Source organism: Peromyscus maniculatus, chromosome 2 (assembly GCF_049852395.1).
Source record: "Peromyscus maniculatus bairdii isolate BWxNUB_F1_BW_parent chromosome 2, HU_Pman_BW_mat_3.1, whole genome shotgun sequence".
NCBI classification, from domain to species: Eukaryota; Metazoa; Chordata; class Mammalia; order Rodentia; family Cricetidae; genus Peromyscus; species Peromyscus maniculatus.
The window spans coordinates 122,494,614-122,509,966 of record NC_134853.1 but is presented as its reverse complement, the minus strand read 5'-3'; the positions used below and the strand labels follow the sequence as shown (position 1 = coordinate 122,509,966).

General features: G+C 45.0%; 1 protein-coding gene across 1 annotated transcript; it reads left to right on the top strand.

Annotated features, from left to right (window-relative positions):
- Window positions 1-10,014: 10,014 nt before the first annotated feature.
- On the top strand, window positions 10,015-12,464 carry LOC102904349 (PRAME family member 8-like). Its single transcript, XM_015991623.3, has 3 exons — window positions 10,015-10,301; window positions 10,760-11,353; window positions 11,942-12,464. Exons 1-3 carry the CDS (start codon window positions 10,015-10,017, stop codon window positions 12,462-12,464), a joined length of 1,404 nt encoding a protein of 467 aa, XP_015847109.2.
- The last annotated feature ends 2,889 nt before the right edge of the window (window positions 12,465-15,353 follow it).

Genomic DNA, 15,353 nt, shown 5'->3' with positions numbered 1-15,353 from the left:
GATAAATTTAATTCCACTATTATATATTGAAATTGGCTCTGAAAGTTGTAAAATTATTAAAACTCAAGTTCCATTTGCTTATGGGATACCACCTTACAAGGACTCCAATTTGCAGTAAGGCTCCTTTAAGAAGGGAATGGTTCAATTGCCTTTAGCCTCCTGGCTATGGGTGGGTTAGGACTTCTGTTGGTCTTTTCTGTGTCGCACAGATTGCGAGCCCAGTGCCACTTTGAGATCTTTGGCAGCAGTCACTCTACAGCTCACATGATTGAGTCTGTATGATAATGAGTATTCAGAGACGGGTAATGCTTGGGGGCGGCCATCAACCTAAGACAGAGCACTTGTGTGGCCTGGGCAGGTGTCTCTATGATGGGTAAGGTGGTCTGCTGACATCCCACGCAACCTAAGTCAGAAGCTCATTTAATAAAAAGGGGGGACCTGTGGGCGCCATGGGCCCTGGCCCCCGACTGTGAGTGGCTGCAGCCTTGCTTGCTGACCTCGATCAGATGTCCTCCCTATTCAGATTCCCTGCCGGTATCCACCCTTCTGAATGCTTAAGGGAAGTTCCTTGTTTGTGTATCCTGCATTTTGGGCATTAACAACTTAGATGCAAGAATGTAGAACATTGGGTCTGGAATGTAGACCATTGGTAGCAAACTTCTGCCCTCCGGGGGTTCCTCCATTTGTGCTGTAATCCTGTATTTAAGGTTTCTTCCCTCTTTCAATAAACGGCATTCGACATCCAATCGTGACGAATGACTCGCTGTCTCTTGTCTCTATTTTTAATCCGCAGCCCTTCGCTCGGACATGGTGAACGGGTATCGGTAATGCGGGCGTTACCGCTACATCTCCCCTTGTCCTGTCAGCCCTGGCTGCCCCCCAACCATTTCCTAACTCTACTTCCTCCCTTTACCCCCTTAAGGAAATCCAGCGTGAAGAATCTAAAGAAAAGCAACCCCCCCCCCCCCCCCGTCCTTCCAGAGGACCGGGGAGACTAATGATAAAATCACCCCTCCCCCCCTTATGCTGATACACCTGCCCCGCACAGGGAAAAAAATCCTGCAAAAACGGCCCCGAGGCGAACTCTCCTGGTCGAGACCACTCTCCCTGCGGGGATCCCTCCCTTCCCCCAAGCAGCTGCCTCGGCTCCTGCGTGATGGGGGGGGGGGGGGAGAGAGAAGACACTGGGGCATCACAGGTTTTTTCCGTCCACTAGGGGGGCACCACTTAACCGAACTCCCCCATTGCTTCCTTGCTCCCTCTGACCAGAGTGCAGGCAGCAGGCAACAGAAAGCTCTGCAATGGGTCCTTCAGGCAGCAGCTGCACAGCTGATGCTTCGGGGACCCAGGGCACCGTTGAGAGGGCTAGGCAGCCTGTGAGCTACGGGGCCGAGCTGGCAGGAGCCAGCCAGAGCCTAGAGGAGCTCAGAATGTGGGGGCTGTTGGAGAACTAACTGCCCTTCCAGGGTCACAGCTGAGGAGTGACCTACAGGTCTGTGGGCCCAGCCAGGGCATAGAGTCCCTTTCAGTCTACCACTCTCGTGTACTTAAAAATCAGATCAACAACAATCTTTTGTCCCCATGGTGCATGCCTTCTCCTCCTCTTCATCTCCCATGCTGTTGGGTGGAGCTCCCTAGACCTGCCCTGGGGCTAAAACCTGATCAGTCTGGCTCCAGTCACTCCCTATGTGAGGCTAACCAACAGTTTCTTGTCTGTGGTACAGTACTGATGCAAATTTAGATTTCTAGATTACTGAAGAGAATCACAAGAAAGACTTTGAAATGAAAGGTTGTAAAAGGCCAGTAAACTGTTTGCTATGGTTTCTTATACCTGAAAACACTGAATTTAAAAGTTAATTCTGGTTGGTTCTTCATCTTAAAAATGGCTAATGATTCTGCAAACCGCTTATGTGTGTATATAGACAGGTATGTGACTTGGAAATGTAAGCAAGCTTTAACTGTATGTGTGTATGTATGTAACTTGGATCCAACTATGTGTATATGTGCAAGTAATTATTTTTTGAAATATATATATTTTTATATATTTAAATATATATATATATATATATATATATATATATATATATATATATATATATATATATAAAATACCTAAGTACTTATGTCTTTACCAAGTGTTCAACAGTAGGTTTCTAGAAAATTTAAATAGATAACATATGTTTAATAAATAAGATATTGGATAAATATTAAAGCTACACATCAATGCTTTTATACACAGGAATATACCTTGCTCTGGCAGCTAAACTTTGTAATTTAAGATTTACCCATGTAAAATGATAATGATTTTAAATACATAAAAGGACCATAGGAAACAGTTGAGTTTTGCAAATATATGGCAGGACTAAAGTTCCAAAAAGTCTTGTTGCAGTGGTGGACCTTAGCAGTCTTAAAAATTGCCAGTGTCGGGTGATGATCACCAAAAGCACAAGCCATAATAAAATAGAGCAGACAGGCTATGTATATGTTGCCAAAGGTAGTGTCAAAGAAATCATCCAAGCCTCTAAATAAAAACGCCAAAAAGATTATAAATAAATGCCAGATATTGAACTTTAGGATTGTTTGTACTCTGGAGCTTGGTTTTACTTTATACAGATTATGATGATGCCATGTTTTCCCCCCTTAAAGTATAAAAAAAAGGTACTTTATTATTGATATTACAAAGAACATTTGAGAGATCTAAATTTTTTAAGAACAATTTTTATAGTTAAAAACCAAACATTTTGAAAATGTTTCTCCTTACCCAAGGTACATTCAGGCTTAAGAATGTTGTCTAGCCTCCTTGTATTTGCTAAGTTTGTTAAACTTAAGTTATTTGGATAAGCTGATACATATATATGTCTTATATTGATATTTTGTTTTGGTTTCTTTACTGAACCTGTATTTGATGCTAGAAGAAGCTTCAACTTAAGAGCATTGTTTTTAATAGTCAGTCATGAGTAACCAAGTTTCTTTTTAATTGTAGTCAGGGTGAATAAGTACTGATGTAATATTACAGGGATAATACTCATTTACTCAGTTCCTTGCATATGTTTTCAGGGTTGAGCTTGAAACAAGTAATTAGAAACAAAGTTTGTCTATTAGACATCTGGACAGCCCTCATACTTCAGAGATCTGCAGAATATGGCATTTAAATGTTGATCTAAAAGTTTATTATAGCAGACAGGCTTCCAGATCCTAGCAGTGACCCAAGGTCTCCGAAGAAGATTATGTACAAGGCACCACAACGTCTCTGCCTGGATTATGACAACGCTGACCACAGGGCAAGATGTCCCAATGCAACGCCTGCCGCCAGGACCCAGCCCAGACTGTGGACAAGCAGTAGGACACTGGAATTGATTGCACCCTTTTGCCTGGCCAAAGTCAGTCTTCTGTGTCTCTATTCCACAGGAAAAATACTCTGCCTTATGGGCCTGATGGCGGAAGAAGATTGATGCTGTTCTGACTGGTGCCTCCAACGCTATGGAGACCTGGGTAGGGATTGGTCCCAGTAATTTATAGAATTGGAAGCTTCTTGGTCTACACTCAGATTTAGTTTATCCTTCTCAGATCTCTGACAATACTGATGGCTAGGCTGGCTCTAACTTTGTCAGCATGGCAGCATCAGACAACCAGATCCTTCTGCAAGGCCGTAGTTAGCTTGTTAGCTCACTTTTAAAAAATGTTCTAGGATATAAAAATTTAAATAAGTGTTAAAGTTTCAGATATAAGTCTAAAATGAGATATGTCTCAAATTACTTTCCTGTTCTATGGTTCAGAGCTTGACACTTAAAAGTCCTGATGAACTGATAGAGCAATGACTACTTACTGTTCAGTCACAAGCTCAACATTTTGGATTTGTTTTAGATGTCATCTAGATATGTCTAAATGTAAACCTAAAAGTGCTTCTCACCAGGCCTAAAATCTCTGTCCAATTTATACCTGGCTTTCTGGGCAGAAGAAAAATGCCCAAATCTGTAGTTCTTGTTGGGTCTCAAAGGTATGAGTCCACTTCTGCTGTTTTACAGATACCCATTACCTGCTTTGTCTACAATATGGATTTCAGTACAGATTGGTAATACTAATGTATCTAAAACTTTTATGTTATTTTGTAAATAGGCCTCAAAGTATCAAAGGAGTCATAAAAACCTAGACCCACTTCACAGAGGTCAAATGAACCTCAGATAATTATTCCTAAAGATGATATTTTTCCTCTCTCCTGGTCTTGGGACTACTGCTCTTCCCATTACTAAGGATATGGACCTAAGGGTTCCAAATAAGTTCATAAATTTTAACTTCTGTTCCTAGTTTAAATTTGTCTCAACAGATTTCTACTTGGCTGGCAGACACCTCCATGTTTCAGTTGCTGACTCCACTGCTCCAGACGACTGTGGGCTCAGGACGTGCTAATGGCCAACATGGACCAGCCCAGCTAACATGATTCCTCTCTGTCCCTAGGGGGTCAGGCAGCTACATGCTACTGACAAATCCCCCCTTGCCCAGTAATTGACTAGCTTTTCAGCCTTTGGGGGGGGGCCCTGACAATGGCGCCCCAATGCCAGCTCGAAGCAGTTCCAGAAGAGAATACATCATCCCATGTTCCCTGAAATGCTGGGTCAAAATAAGACTCCACAGAGACATAGAGACAAGATGGCTAACTATACATGAATTATGCATGGCCATTACAGGCCATGAGTTACTAGAATAAGCCACGAGTTACTAAATTCCAGAAACCAGGAAATATAATACCATAATTTTAGATTAAAATTTGCCAAAAGAAAATGGGGGAATGAAAGACCCTAACCTTTCCGACTTATACCCCCCAAGTGCCAGGAAATGAAAAACTAAAAATCTAGTTCCAAGGGCAAGCTGACTCAATCATTATTCAACCACCCCTGCCACAATGTAACAATGTAAAAAGATCTGTTAAGCCGGGCGGTGGTGGCGCACGCCTTTAATCCCAGCACTTGGGAGGCAGAGGCAGGCGGATCTCTGTGAGTTCGAGGCCAGCCTGGGCTACCAAGTGAGCTCCAGGAAAGGCGCAAAGCTACACAGAGAAACCCTGTCTCGAAAAACCAAAAAAAAAAAAAAAAAAAGATCTGTTAAGAGATGTGCTCAACTGTGAAGACTGGGATAGTTGCAAGTGTTCCAGGAAGGACCACTGTGACCTTTGTGTATACTCCACTCCCACCCTGATACTCCCCCCCTTGAGGTTTCGGGAAAATGTGCACACTGAAGTAACAGTACAGTTAGTACCCCCTCTGTGATCACTTTGATCAGACCATGATTTTATTAAATTAGTCCCTAGACATAAATCAATTGAATCGAAATTGTATGGGAATTATAATCTTATGGCTTTTGTGGGTTTTTCCTTTAAAAGTACCTATGTGACTGTAGGGCGGCACAACTCTTTCTCTTTGGGGCTGAGTTAGCCTGACTGTACAGCCGCTTCTTCAATAAACACCTCGTGCTGTTGCATCAACTGGACCGGAATCTGGGTTCTTGGGGCGCCCACTCGAGACCCTAAACTTTAGGGTCTAACACCCACAATGCATGTCTACCGTGGAAAACTCCCCTTCTCCATTCCCCCCACAGCCAACCGACGTCCAAAAGTCAACTGGAAGCAGTTTTTGAGTGGAACGATGCCCCTTTTCCCATCTACCTGCTTTTTTTTTTTTTATAATAAGTGAAAGTCTGGGATGTAGGGATTCAGTCCTCAATTGTGTCATCAGCCTGCCATGGCGATGGCGGCCCAGCCTAAAAACCGGGTGGGCCCTCTGTGTGCCCCTCTCTTTCCTTTCTGCTCCTTCCTGTAGTTTTGGTGCCTGTCCTGGATCTGGATCTGGCCTTGAACTCAGAGATCTGCCTGCCTCTGCCTCTCAAGCGCTGGGATTAAAGGCGTGTGCCACCACCACCCAGCTCCTGGAGTCTCTCAAGTGCAAGTTGCAGCTAGAAGCTGGGAGTACTAAAGAACAGGGTGGAGTCAGTCACCAATCTCAACACCCAGGAAATGGAGGAAGAAGATGAGGAGTTCAAGGCTAGTCTGGGATGCCTGTATCCAATGGGAGGGGCAGGGAAGGATCGAGAAGGGAGGAGCAGTGTGCTGTGGCTCTCACTCCTTTTGCTCTGAGTTGTCTTTAGTTTGCGTCTGCCATCCTTGGTGTGCCCACAGGCCCCCCCCCTCCCCCGCCCGTGAGCATCCTGGATTGCAATCATCTGGCAATCTGGAAAACCTAAGCTAGCCAGTCTGCATTGCTTAGTTGAGGTTGACAACTTTGTACAACCAGCAGCCACACAATTGGGATGTATCAGAAGCCCAGCAGGAAGGGAGAAGGAGGCACTGTCAGAATGACTTCTATTTACTTGAGCAAGAGCTCAGACTTCACAGGACCTTTGCATCCCTATAGTCATAGGACTGTCCTGACCAGGACTGGGATAGAAGGATTGTATCCAGGTTCCAGGATCTGAATGTTAGGTTACAACTCCCATCCTTGTAGAGTCTTTATGACTCTACCTTCAGCTGTCCTATGTTCTCTATGTCAACCTTGGCCCATGTGGTCTGACCCAACTGCACATCATTTTGTTTTCAACACATTGAGCCGTGTGGGAAGCCATGTGCTCTTGATCCCCTGAAGAAAGACCTGTCCCTTGGCTTTGATTTCTCAGTATGCAGAAATACCCTCCTCCCATTTGCTGCCCATAAGGACAAAGCCTGGTTTATAGACTTTGGTTTATGCTGAGGAAGGATCCCAGGGCCTCATGCAAGCTCTGCAAGTGCTCTATGGAAATCCACCACCCAGGGCCTTCCTCCACACTCCTGGACTCCAGCTCTCCTCCTGTACTCCTTCCTTCCTTGTTTTTTATTTTTTTATTTTTTTTTTATTTTTACTTTTCAACATAAATCCAGCTACTCTGAACCTGCTAGAAGAGAAAGTAGGAAGTAGTCTTGAACGCATTGGCATCGGAGATCACTTCCTAAATATAACACCAGTAGCACAGACACAGAGAAACAATCAATGGGACTTCTTGAAACTGAGAAGCTTTTGTAGAGCAAAGGATACGGTCAACAGGGCAAAGCGACAGCCTACAGAATGGGAAAAGGTCTTCACCAACCCCACATCTGACAGAAGACTGATATCCAGAATATATAAGGAACTCAAGAAATTAGACATCAAAACGACTAGCAGTCCAACTAAGAAATAAGCTACAGAACTAAACAGAGAATTCTCAACAGAGGAAACTCATATGGCTGAAAGACATTTAAGGAATTGCTCAACATCCCTAATCAGGGAAATGCAAATCAAAACAACTCTGAGATACCACCTTACACCTGTCAGAATGGCTAAGATCAAAAACACTGAAGACAGCTTATGCTGGAGAGGATGTGGAACTAGGGGAACTCTCCTCCACTGCTGGTGGGAATGCAAGCTTATACAACCACTTTGGAAATCAATATGGCGCTTTCTTAGAAAATTGGGAATCAATCTCCCCCAAGATCCAGCTATACCACTCTTGGGCATATACCCAAGAAATGCTCAATCATACCACAAGAGTACTTGCTCAGCTATGTTCATATAAGCGTTGTTTGTAATAGCCAAAACCAAGAAAAAACCAAGATGCCCTTCAACTAAAGAATGGATAAATAAATTGTGGCACATATACACAATGGAATACTACTCAGCAGAGAAAAATAATGACATCATGAAGTTTACAGGCAAATGGATGGATCTAGAAAAAAATCATCCTGAGTGAGGTAACCCAGACTCAGAAAGACAAATATTTTTACTTTTCAAGACAGGGTTTCTCTGTGTAGCCTGGCTGTCTTGTAACTCACTTTGTAGACCAGGGTGTCATCGAACTCAGAGATCTGCCTGCCTCTGTCTCCCAAGTGATGGGATTAAAGGTATTGCCACCACTGCCCCACCTCCTTTTTTGAGACAGTTTCTCTGTGTAGCTCTGGCTATCCTTGGACTCCCTCAATAGACCAGGCTGTCCTTGAACTCAGAGCTTCTCCTGCCTCTGCCTCCCAAGAGCTGGGATTAAAGGTATGTGCCATCACCTGGCTCCAGCCATTTAGTATCTGTGACAGCAAATGCTTTCTACAGCCTCCATCTCAGATTATGAATCCATAGAGACTCATGGTTTTGACAGGACACAGGCCTCTTGATTATGGTGTTTTTAGGTTCATGTGGTCTGTCTGTTAGAAACAGATTAACCCAGAGCTGACTCAGTCAGAACTACATAGAACAAACAGAGTGTAGTAACTCTCTTCCATAATCTTATTTCATAAGCAGATTCTGAGGTAGAGGGATAACTGAGAGTTTGAAGTCTGCTAAGGCTACAGGGTAAATTTCAGGTAGGCATAAACTATAGTGAGACCCTCTCTGAAAAGAAACCCCCAAATCAAAAAACAAATCTTAGAACTCAGTTTGTGGAGAGGTACCACAGAGGATCCCCTAGCCTTGACAATAGCCTGGGATCTTTCTCTTTCCTACACTGAGACATGATTCAATCAATGTACATAATGCAAAATTCCAAATAGGATTAACAGGGTAGAGACCGAATCCACCAATCAGACTGCAGCTTGTGGTTGGGAGGTGGGACTACAAAGAGGAGGTGAGATTGGGAAGTCCTATAAAAGGGTCAGAGGAGCCAGAGAAGAAAGTCAGAGTCCTGGAGCCTGAGTCAGTCTCTGGCCTTGCTGGGAGCAGGAGAGCCACCACAGCCAGCCTCTGGTAAGTAACCCACCTGTGTCAAGACACCCCATCCCCCAGCCTAGTCAGTGTCCATGGGTGACATCAGGTCTAAGATAGGACAGGGGGTTCTCATTTCAGGCTCTTGAGAGGAGCAGGTTCAGGACATTGGCGTAGACACTTTGGTTGGTTTGGGGAGGTCTTCATCTGGAATATGTGATGTTGTCAGTCAGCCAATGTGTTGTTTGTATGTGTTCTGCTCCCGGCCTGCCCTCTTGTCAGCCTGGCCTTCCACTGACCACTCTACTGGAGTAACCAGCATGGACCACCAGGGCAGATTCAGATCAAGGCTTATTTGTGTTTAGTTTTTGAGACAGTGTCTCACTTTGCAGCTAAGGTATCCTTGAACTTCTTCTAATTCTCCTGTTTCAGTTTCCCAAATGGCTAAAACTTTTGGTGTTATCTCCTGAGATATCTTTGATAACCTTTTTGTTTACATCTATTTGAATTGTTTCTTTCTTTCTTTGAGACAGGATTTCTCTGTGTAACAGTTCTGGCTCTCCTGGAAGTTGTAGACCAGGCTGGCCTTGAACTCACTGAGATCTGTGTGCCTTTGCCTCCCAAGTGCTGAGATTAAAGGCATACCCAGTAACAATTTTTTGTTGGTTTTCTTTTTGTTTTTGCTTTTGTTTTTTAAGACAGGGTATCTGTGTTGTATTGGTGCCTGTCCTGGATTTCACTCTGTAGCCCAGGCTGGCCTCAAACTCACAGAGATCCCCCTGGCTCTGTCTCCCCAATGCTAGGATTAAAGGCCTTTATCACCACTGCCCAGTCAATTTTTTTTTCTAAGTCACATTCTCCTGTAGTGCAGGATAATCCGGAACTCAACAAAGAGTTTGTGTGGCCCACCCTTTTCCAGACATTCTGCATGAGGTTGCATGGCTTTATCACTTCTGGAATTTTGTGCTCTTTGCACACTAACTGCAGCTGGGGCTGTGCAAGCAGACAGTTCACTTCCTCAGACTAAATGCTGCATGTGCCTAAGCTCGCAGGTTCCAGGGTAACCCTTCTGAGTGGGAGTGGGATGGAGGGGTGCGGTGGCTGTGGGGAATGTGTGATCACATGGGTAATTCTGAGTTGATACCAGCAAATAGTGAGTGGCATAAGGTAAACTGAGTATCAGGTACTGAGGTCTTGTCATAGGTGAGGCTGTGTCTTTCAGTGATTCTTTTAATGGGGGAGAAGGGCTTCCTAAGCCTTAGCCTGAAAAGATGTTCTTTCCTGGAAGTCTTTTCAGGATTCTGGACCCTGAGGATCTACAAAGATGAGTGACCTGTCCCAAGACACATCCTTGCAGCAGGCAGTGCAGTGGCTGCTGAAGGATGAGGCCTTGGCCATCTCTGCCCTGGAGTACCTGCCCACGGAGTTCTTCCCGCCGCTGTTCAAGGAGGCCTTCACTGGCAGACAGACCAACCTTGTGAGGGCAATGGTGGCAGCCTGGCCCTTTCACCGCCTCTCCATGGGGGCCCTGCCGACCATCTCACACATGGAGACTTTGAAGGCAGTGCTGGATGCCCTGGACTTTCTCGTGACCCAGAAGGTGCGCCCCAGGTAGGCAAGACCCTTCTAATGGTCCTGGAGGTTCAGTCAGGGGACAACTAGGGTGGGGAAGAGAGAGTGTGATCAAATGTGGATGTGAGGCTTCTCACTGCACCAGTGTGGAGGACTACGGAGGCCTCAGCTCTTGCAGAGGCTACAAAAAAGGCTGACAGGTGTCGTGCATAGCTTAGTTCTGATACAGCCACAGAGGAGTCGTCCTGGACCTGGACCTCAAGATAAAGTGGGATTCGTCAGGACTCAAGGGGAACATGGGAGAGGGCAATAAAGCATAGCTAAATGTGCCAGTGAGGCCAAGAGCCCTTTTCGGGGCCTGAGGCCATGGCTGGATGCTCAGTGCCGGCAACACAGCGACCTCTGACAGAAGAGTAGCAAAAGGGAGAGTTGAGATGTCAAGAACAGCGGACTATGTGGGGTCTGATCCGAGCTCTGATTTCTGCCTGTTTTCCCAGGAGGTGGAAACTCCAAGTGCTTGACTTGCAGAAAGTGCACCAGGACTTCTGGGATGAACAGACTGGAGGCATAGATGTCAGCTACACCCCACGGGTCCTGAGTCAGAAGGAAACCACGGAGGAGCAGGAGCCAGAGTGTGGGGTGAAGCAGCCCTTGAGGGTGTTGGCGGATTTTGACCTCTGTGGGGAGCATCTCAAGGAAACAGACAAATACTTGTTGAAGTGGGCCAGGCAGAGAAAAGGCTCAGTGCAGCTGTGCTGCAGGGAGCTGAAGATCAGAGAGTCACACGTCTACACTGTCATAGGGATCCTGAACATTTTAGACAGAGACCATCTCCAGGAGTTGGAACTGAATTCCTGGTGGCCGCAGGGAAGCCAGGCCTGGTTTGCACATTGCCTGGTACAGCTGGGAAATCTTTGCAAACTCCCTCTCCTGGGAACCCAGCAGACTGCTTTAAGTGGTAACTGTGCCCTACCAGACATGAAGAAGTGTGTCACCGAGCCTGTTCCCCAGTTCCCCAACCTGGACTGTCTGCAGCATCTCTATATGAATGGCATTTACTTTCTGAAAGACAACCTGGAAACCTTGCTAAGGTAAGATGGGAAGCTGTCCTGCAGACCAGAGCAAAACCTTTCTCTGGGCTCTGCAGATTATAGAGGGCCGTCGATATCTGCCAGGCACACTGGATCCAACAGGGCTGGAGACTCTGGGAGGGAATGGCAGTCTGCCTCTGTCTCCGTGTGGGGCCTTGGTCGAGGCTGAGTAGCTGTGGAAATTCTTGCACTAGGGTGGAGCGTGAGGCTGGGGTGACACAGCATGAAGAGGGATCGACTCTGCTGCTGATGGAGGCATCAGGATGCTCTGCAGAGACATCCCAGGTGTGTAACTAGGTCTTGACTGGTGTGTGTGTGCTCTGTAGCCCTGAGGGGGCCAGTACTGGAGTTTTTGCTTTAGTAAAGGACCATCAGTGCGCATGTACTGAACCGTCCCACCATGGTGTTCACTCATCTTGGTGTTCAGCTCTGTGACTCCAGTGAGAAGACATTGCCAGCATCCTGATGTGCATGTCTGTCACGTGTCACACTGAACTTGAACAATACTAACCTGTCTATCTCATGTCAACCCTGTCACTAACACTCTCCAACTCCACTTGCCAGAACTCATCTCTTATCTCTACCTAGGTGCCTGAAGACCCCCTTGGAGACCCTGTCCATCACTCACTCTCAGCTCTCGCAGGCAGACTTGAATCATCTACCCCTGAGTCTGAACCTACATCAGCTCACACACCTGAACCTCAGCAGTGTGGTGTTGTCTTGTTTAAGTACTGGGCCCCTCCGTCTTCTTCTGGAGAGAGTTGCAGCCACTCTGAAGACCCTGGAATTGGAAGGCTGTAGGATGAAGGTCTCCCAGCTCAGTGCCATCCTGCCTGTCTTAAGCCAGTGCACCCAGCTCACAAAGATCAACTTCCTTGACAATGACATATCCATGGCTGTCCTTCGGGACCTTTTCCACCACACAGCAAATCTGAGCGAGCTGCTCCTGGAGATGTACCCTGCCCCTTTGGAGAGCTATGATGACACGGGTCATGTTCTCAGGGATAGATTTGCCCAGCATTGTTCTGAGCTCATGGATATTCTCAGGGCCATAAGGCAGCCCAAATCTGTCTATTTTGCTGCTGGTGCTTGTTTTGTGTATTATCACTAGAGACCAGATTTATCTTTGTGGGCAGATGGAACAGGGTTGCTTCTGGGCACTGGGAGGTGAAGTCCAAAGGATGGGTGTCTCATCAAACAGACACAGAAGTTATGTGAGAGAGGGGATTAGGAATATGATGAGCAGTTCATTTATTTGTAAGGGGAAAGTTGACATGGAGAACAATGGGACCATGGGGACAATTGACTGAAGAGTTAAATAAAATTTGGTTTTTCTAAAAAAAGCTTCTAGTAGTACATGTTAATGAAGTTGTTGCACCTTAGTGGTAGGGTTTTGATTTATATGTCAGACCCTGGATGGTCACCATCTGAGGTCATTCTTGGCCCCATTTCTTCTCTGTGAAGGGAATGGCACAGAACTTTCTGATCAGTGAGTGTGTGCCCCAAGAACTCAAGGCCTCAAAATACAGTGGAACCAATGATGATGAGCAGATGAGACCTTTACACCATCTAAACACATTGCAATAAATGTAAAAATTGACATAAAACTCATGTAATCTACAAAAACTCATGCATAGTAAAACAACTTGTTACTGAATGATGAATGGGTCAAAGGAAAATGGAAGGAAGAAGGAAAGGAAGAAGGAAAGAAAGTGAATTTCCTGGAACTAAAGGGAAATTAGAATACACTACACCACATCTGGGACACATTGAAAGCAAACCTATGAGGGAAATTTAAAGCCCTAAGAGCCTAGAATAAAATCCTGAAAATCATAAATAGATGAATTATTCAACTAAAAATTGTGGAAATAAGAACAGACCAAATCCAAACCTAGTGGGCAGCAAGAGATAAGCCTGTGAACCATGATATCCAATATGAGGTAGTATCTTCTATATGGCAGAGAACTACCCCCAATGGTAACAACATGGTCACCGAAATGATTTGATTTCTAATTGAATCAATTTTCCTGATTTTTCTATCTATCTTTTACTATATGAGGAAGCATGACCTTGAACTCCAGATACTATAGCCCTCTCCCCTGAATTCGAATGTGATAAACATGCACGTGTGCCCAGCATATGTCATAAAGACCAGTCCTAGCCTAGTGCTGCCTCTCTGCTTCCCTGCTGTTGGGAAAAGGAAATTCGAAAACAATTCATACAATTAATTACTGGTGGATGGGACATATGCCATGGTACACATGTGGAGGTCAGAGGAAACCTTCCAAGAGTCTGTTCTCCTTCTGTGGGTTCCAGAAATCAAACTCAGGTCTTCAGGTTGGATTTAAGTGCCTTACCTACTGAGCCTACTTGGGGTTGCTTGGTAGGGGAGTTCTGAAAGACCATTTGGTGCATGGAGTTTCTACTGTTTTCTTCAAGAGAGGCACCTCTGTTTTCTGTTCGGAATTTGATGCTGTTTGACAGTTTCTCATTGTGTGGGTCAGGTTGTCCTAAAACTCAGAGAGATCATCTGCCTCAGCTTGTGGAGTGCTAAGATCAAGAGTGTGCACCCTGTTCAGGATGACACAGGTGTATTAATAAAGCTTTATTGTTTGGTTGACTTTCATCTCATCATGCATTGCTGTTGATTTTTCACACTTTGAGACAAAGTGTCCGTCTCACTCTTGATGGTCCTCCATCAAGCCATCATCCCAATTAAGCTTCTTGGTAGTGAGAACCACAGGTTCCAACCACCCACGCCAGCCCTTTCTCATCTGCAACATGTTCCCTGGGGTGTGGTTTGGTTTTTGTGTTGGTTATTAATGTGTTGTTTTTGAAAGAAGCTCAAGATGTAGCCTTTGGCTAGCCTAAAATGCACTACACATTCAAGTACACACACAATAAAACCCACACTGAAACACTCACATAGACACTAAAACCATACACACCAAAATATATGAATACATAAATGTGCTCATGTAAATATACACATACAAAATAAGTCAATCTTCAAGCAATGGAATATTGACTTTCTATTTTTGTGTTTTTGTTTTCACTGGACAGGTCTGATTCAATCAACAGTAGAAAAAAAATCAATCATTAACAGGATTAAGTGGGTGAAGACTCATTGGACCAATCAGATATAAGATTTTAGTAGAGGGGTGGGGCTACCTGGGGAAGAGTGAGGAGGAAATGGTATAAAAGGGTCAGAGGAGGCCTAGTAGAATAGAACCTCAGAGTCCTGGAGCCTGGAGTCACTGCCTGGCCTTGCTGGGAATAGGAGTCTGTAACCAGTGTCCATATCAGATAAGTCACTCACCTCCATCAGGACTAGTGTGAGCTGGTCTAGCCTTATCACCAACTAAGCTACATTTCCAGATGCTTCCAGATTAAAATTTAAAATTTTTAGATTTGGTGTAGTTTGGTTTTAGTGAAAATGACCATCACATAGGAGTTTATATGTTAGTTTCTTTGGCTCATTTGAGTTTTTTTGAGACGGGTCAAAATAGGCTAGGCAGAACTTGAACTCAATCTACTGTCTCTCACCAATTTTCAATGCTCATTCTAAAATTAGAGTTAGGATCCTCTTTGTAATTTAATCGTCTTGTAATCTCTTAAAGTATGTTCCACAGGTTATGGGTTTGCAGTTGTATAACCTGAACTTTCATCCCCGAGGGGGGATGCCCCCCCCCTTTTTTTTTTTGGTTTTTCCAGACAGGGTTTCTCTGTGTAGCTTTGTGTCTTTCCTGAATCTCGCTCTGTACACCAGGCTGGCCTTGAACTCTCAGAGATCTGCCACCCTTTGCCTCCCAGTGCTGGGATTAAAAGTTGTGGGCCACCACCGCCTGGCCCTGAACTTTCCTCTTAACTGTAACTTACCAACAGTCCTGTGGATGGCTTGATGAACACAAGCCATGAGTCCCAGCAGGTCTGGAACCGAAACTGTTGAAATGTGGTTGGTTCAACCTTGACTGTTTGACTAAACATTGTCTGAGGGTGA

Bases quoted from the DNA above. Each gene is read 5' to 3' on its own strand.
- LOC102904349 (XM_015991623.3), top strand. From the start codon at position 10,015: ATGAGTGACCTGTCCCAAGACACATCCTTGCAGCAGGCAGTGCAGTGG. The intron at 10,302-10,759 runs GTAGGCAAGACC...CTGTTTTCCCAG, and splicing joins ACCCAGAAGGTGCGCCCCAG to GAGGTGGAAACTCCAAGTGC. The intron at 11,354-11,941 runs GTAAGATGGGAA...ATCTCTACCTAG, and splicing joins AACCTGGAAACCTTGCTAAG to GTGCCTGAAGACCCCCTTGG.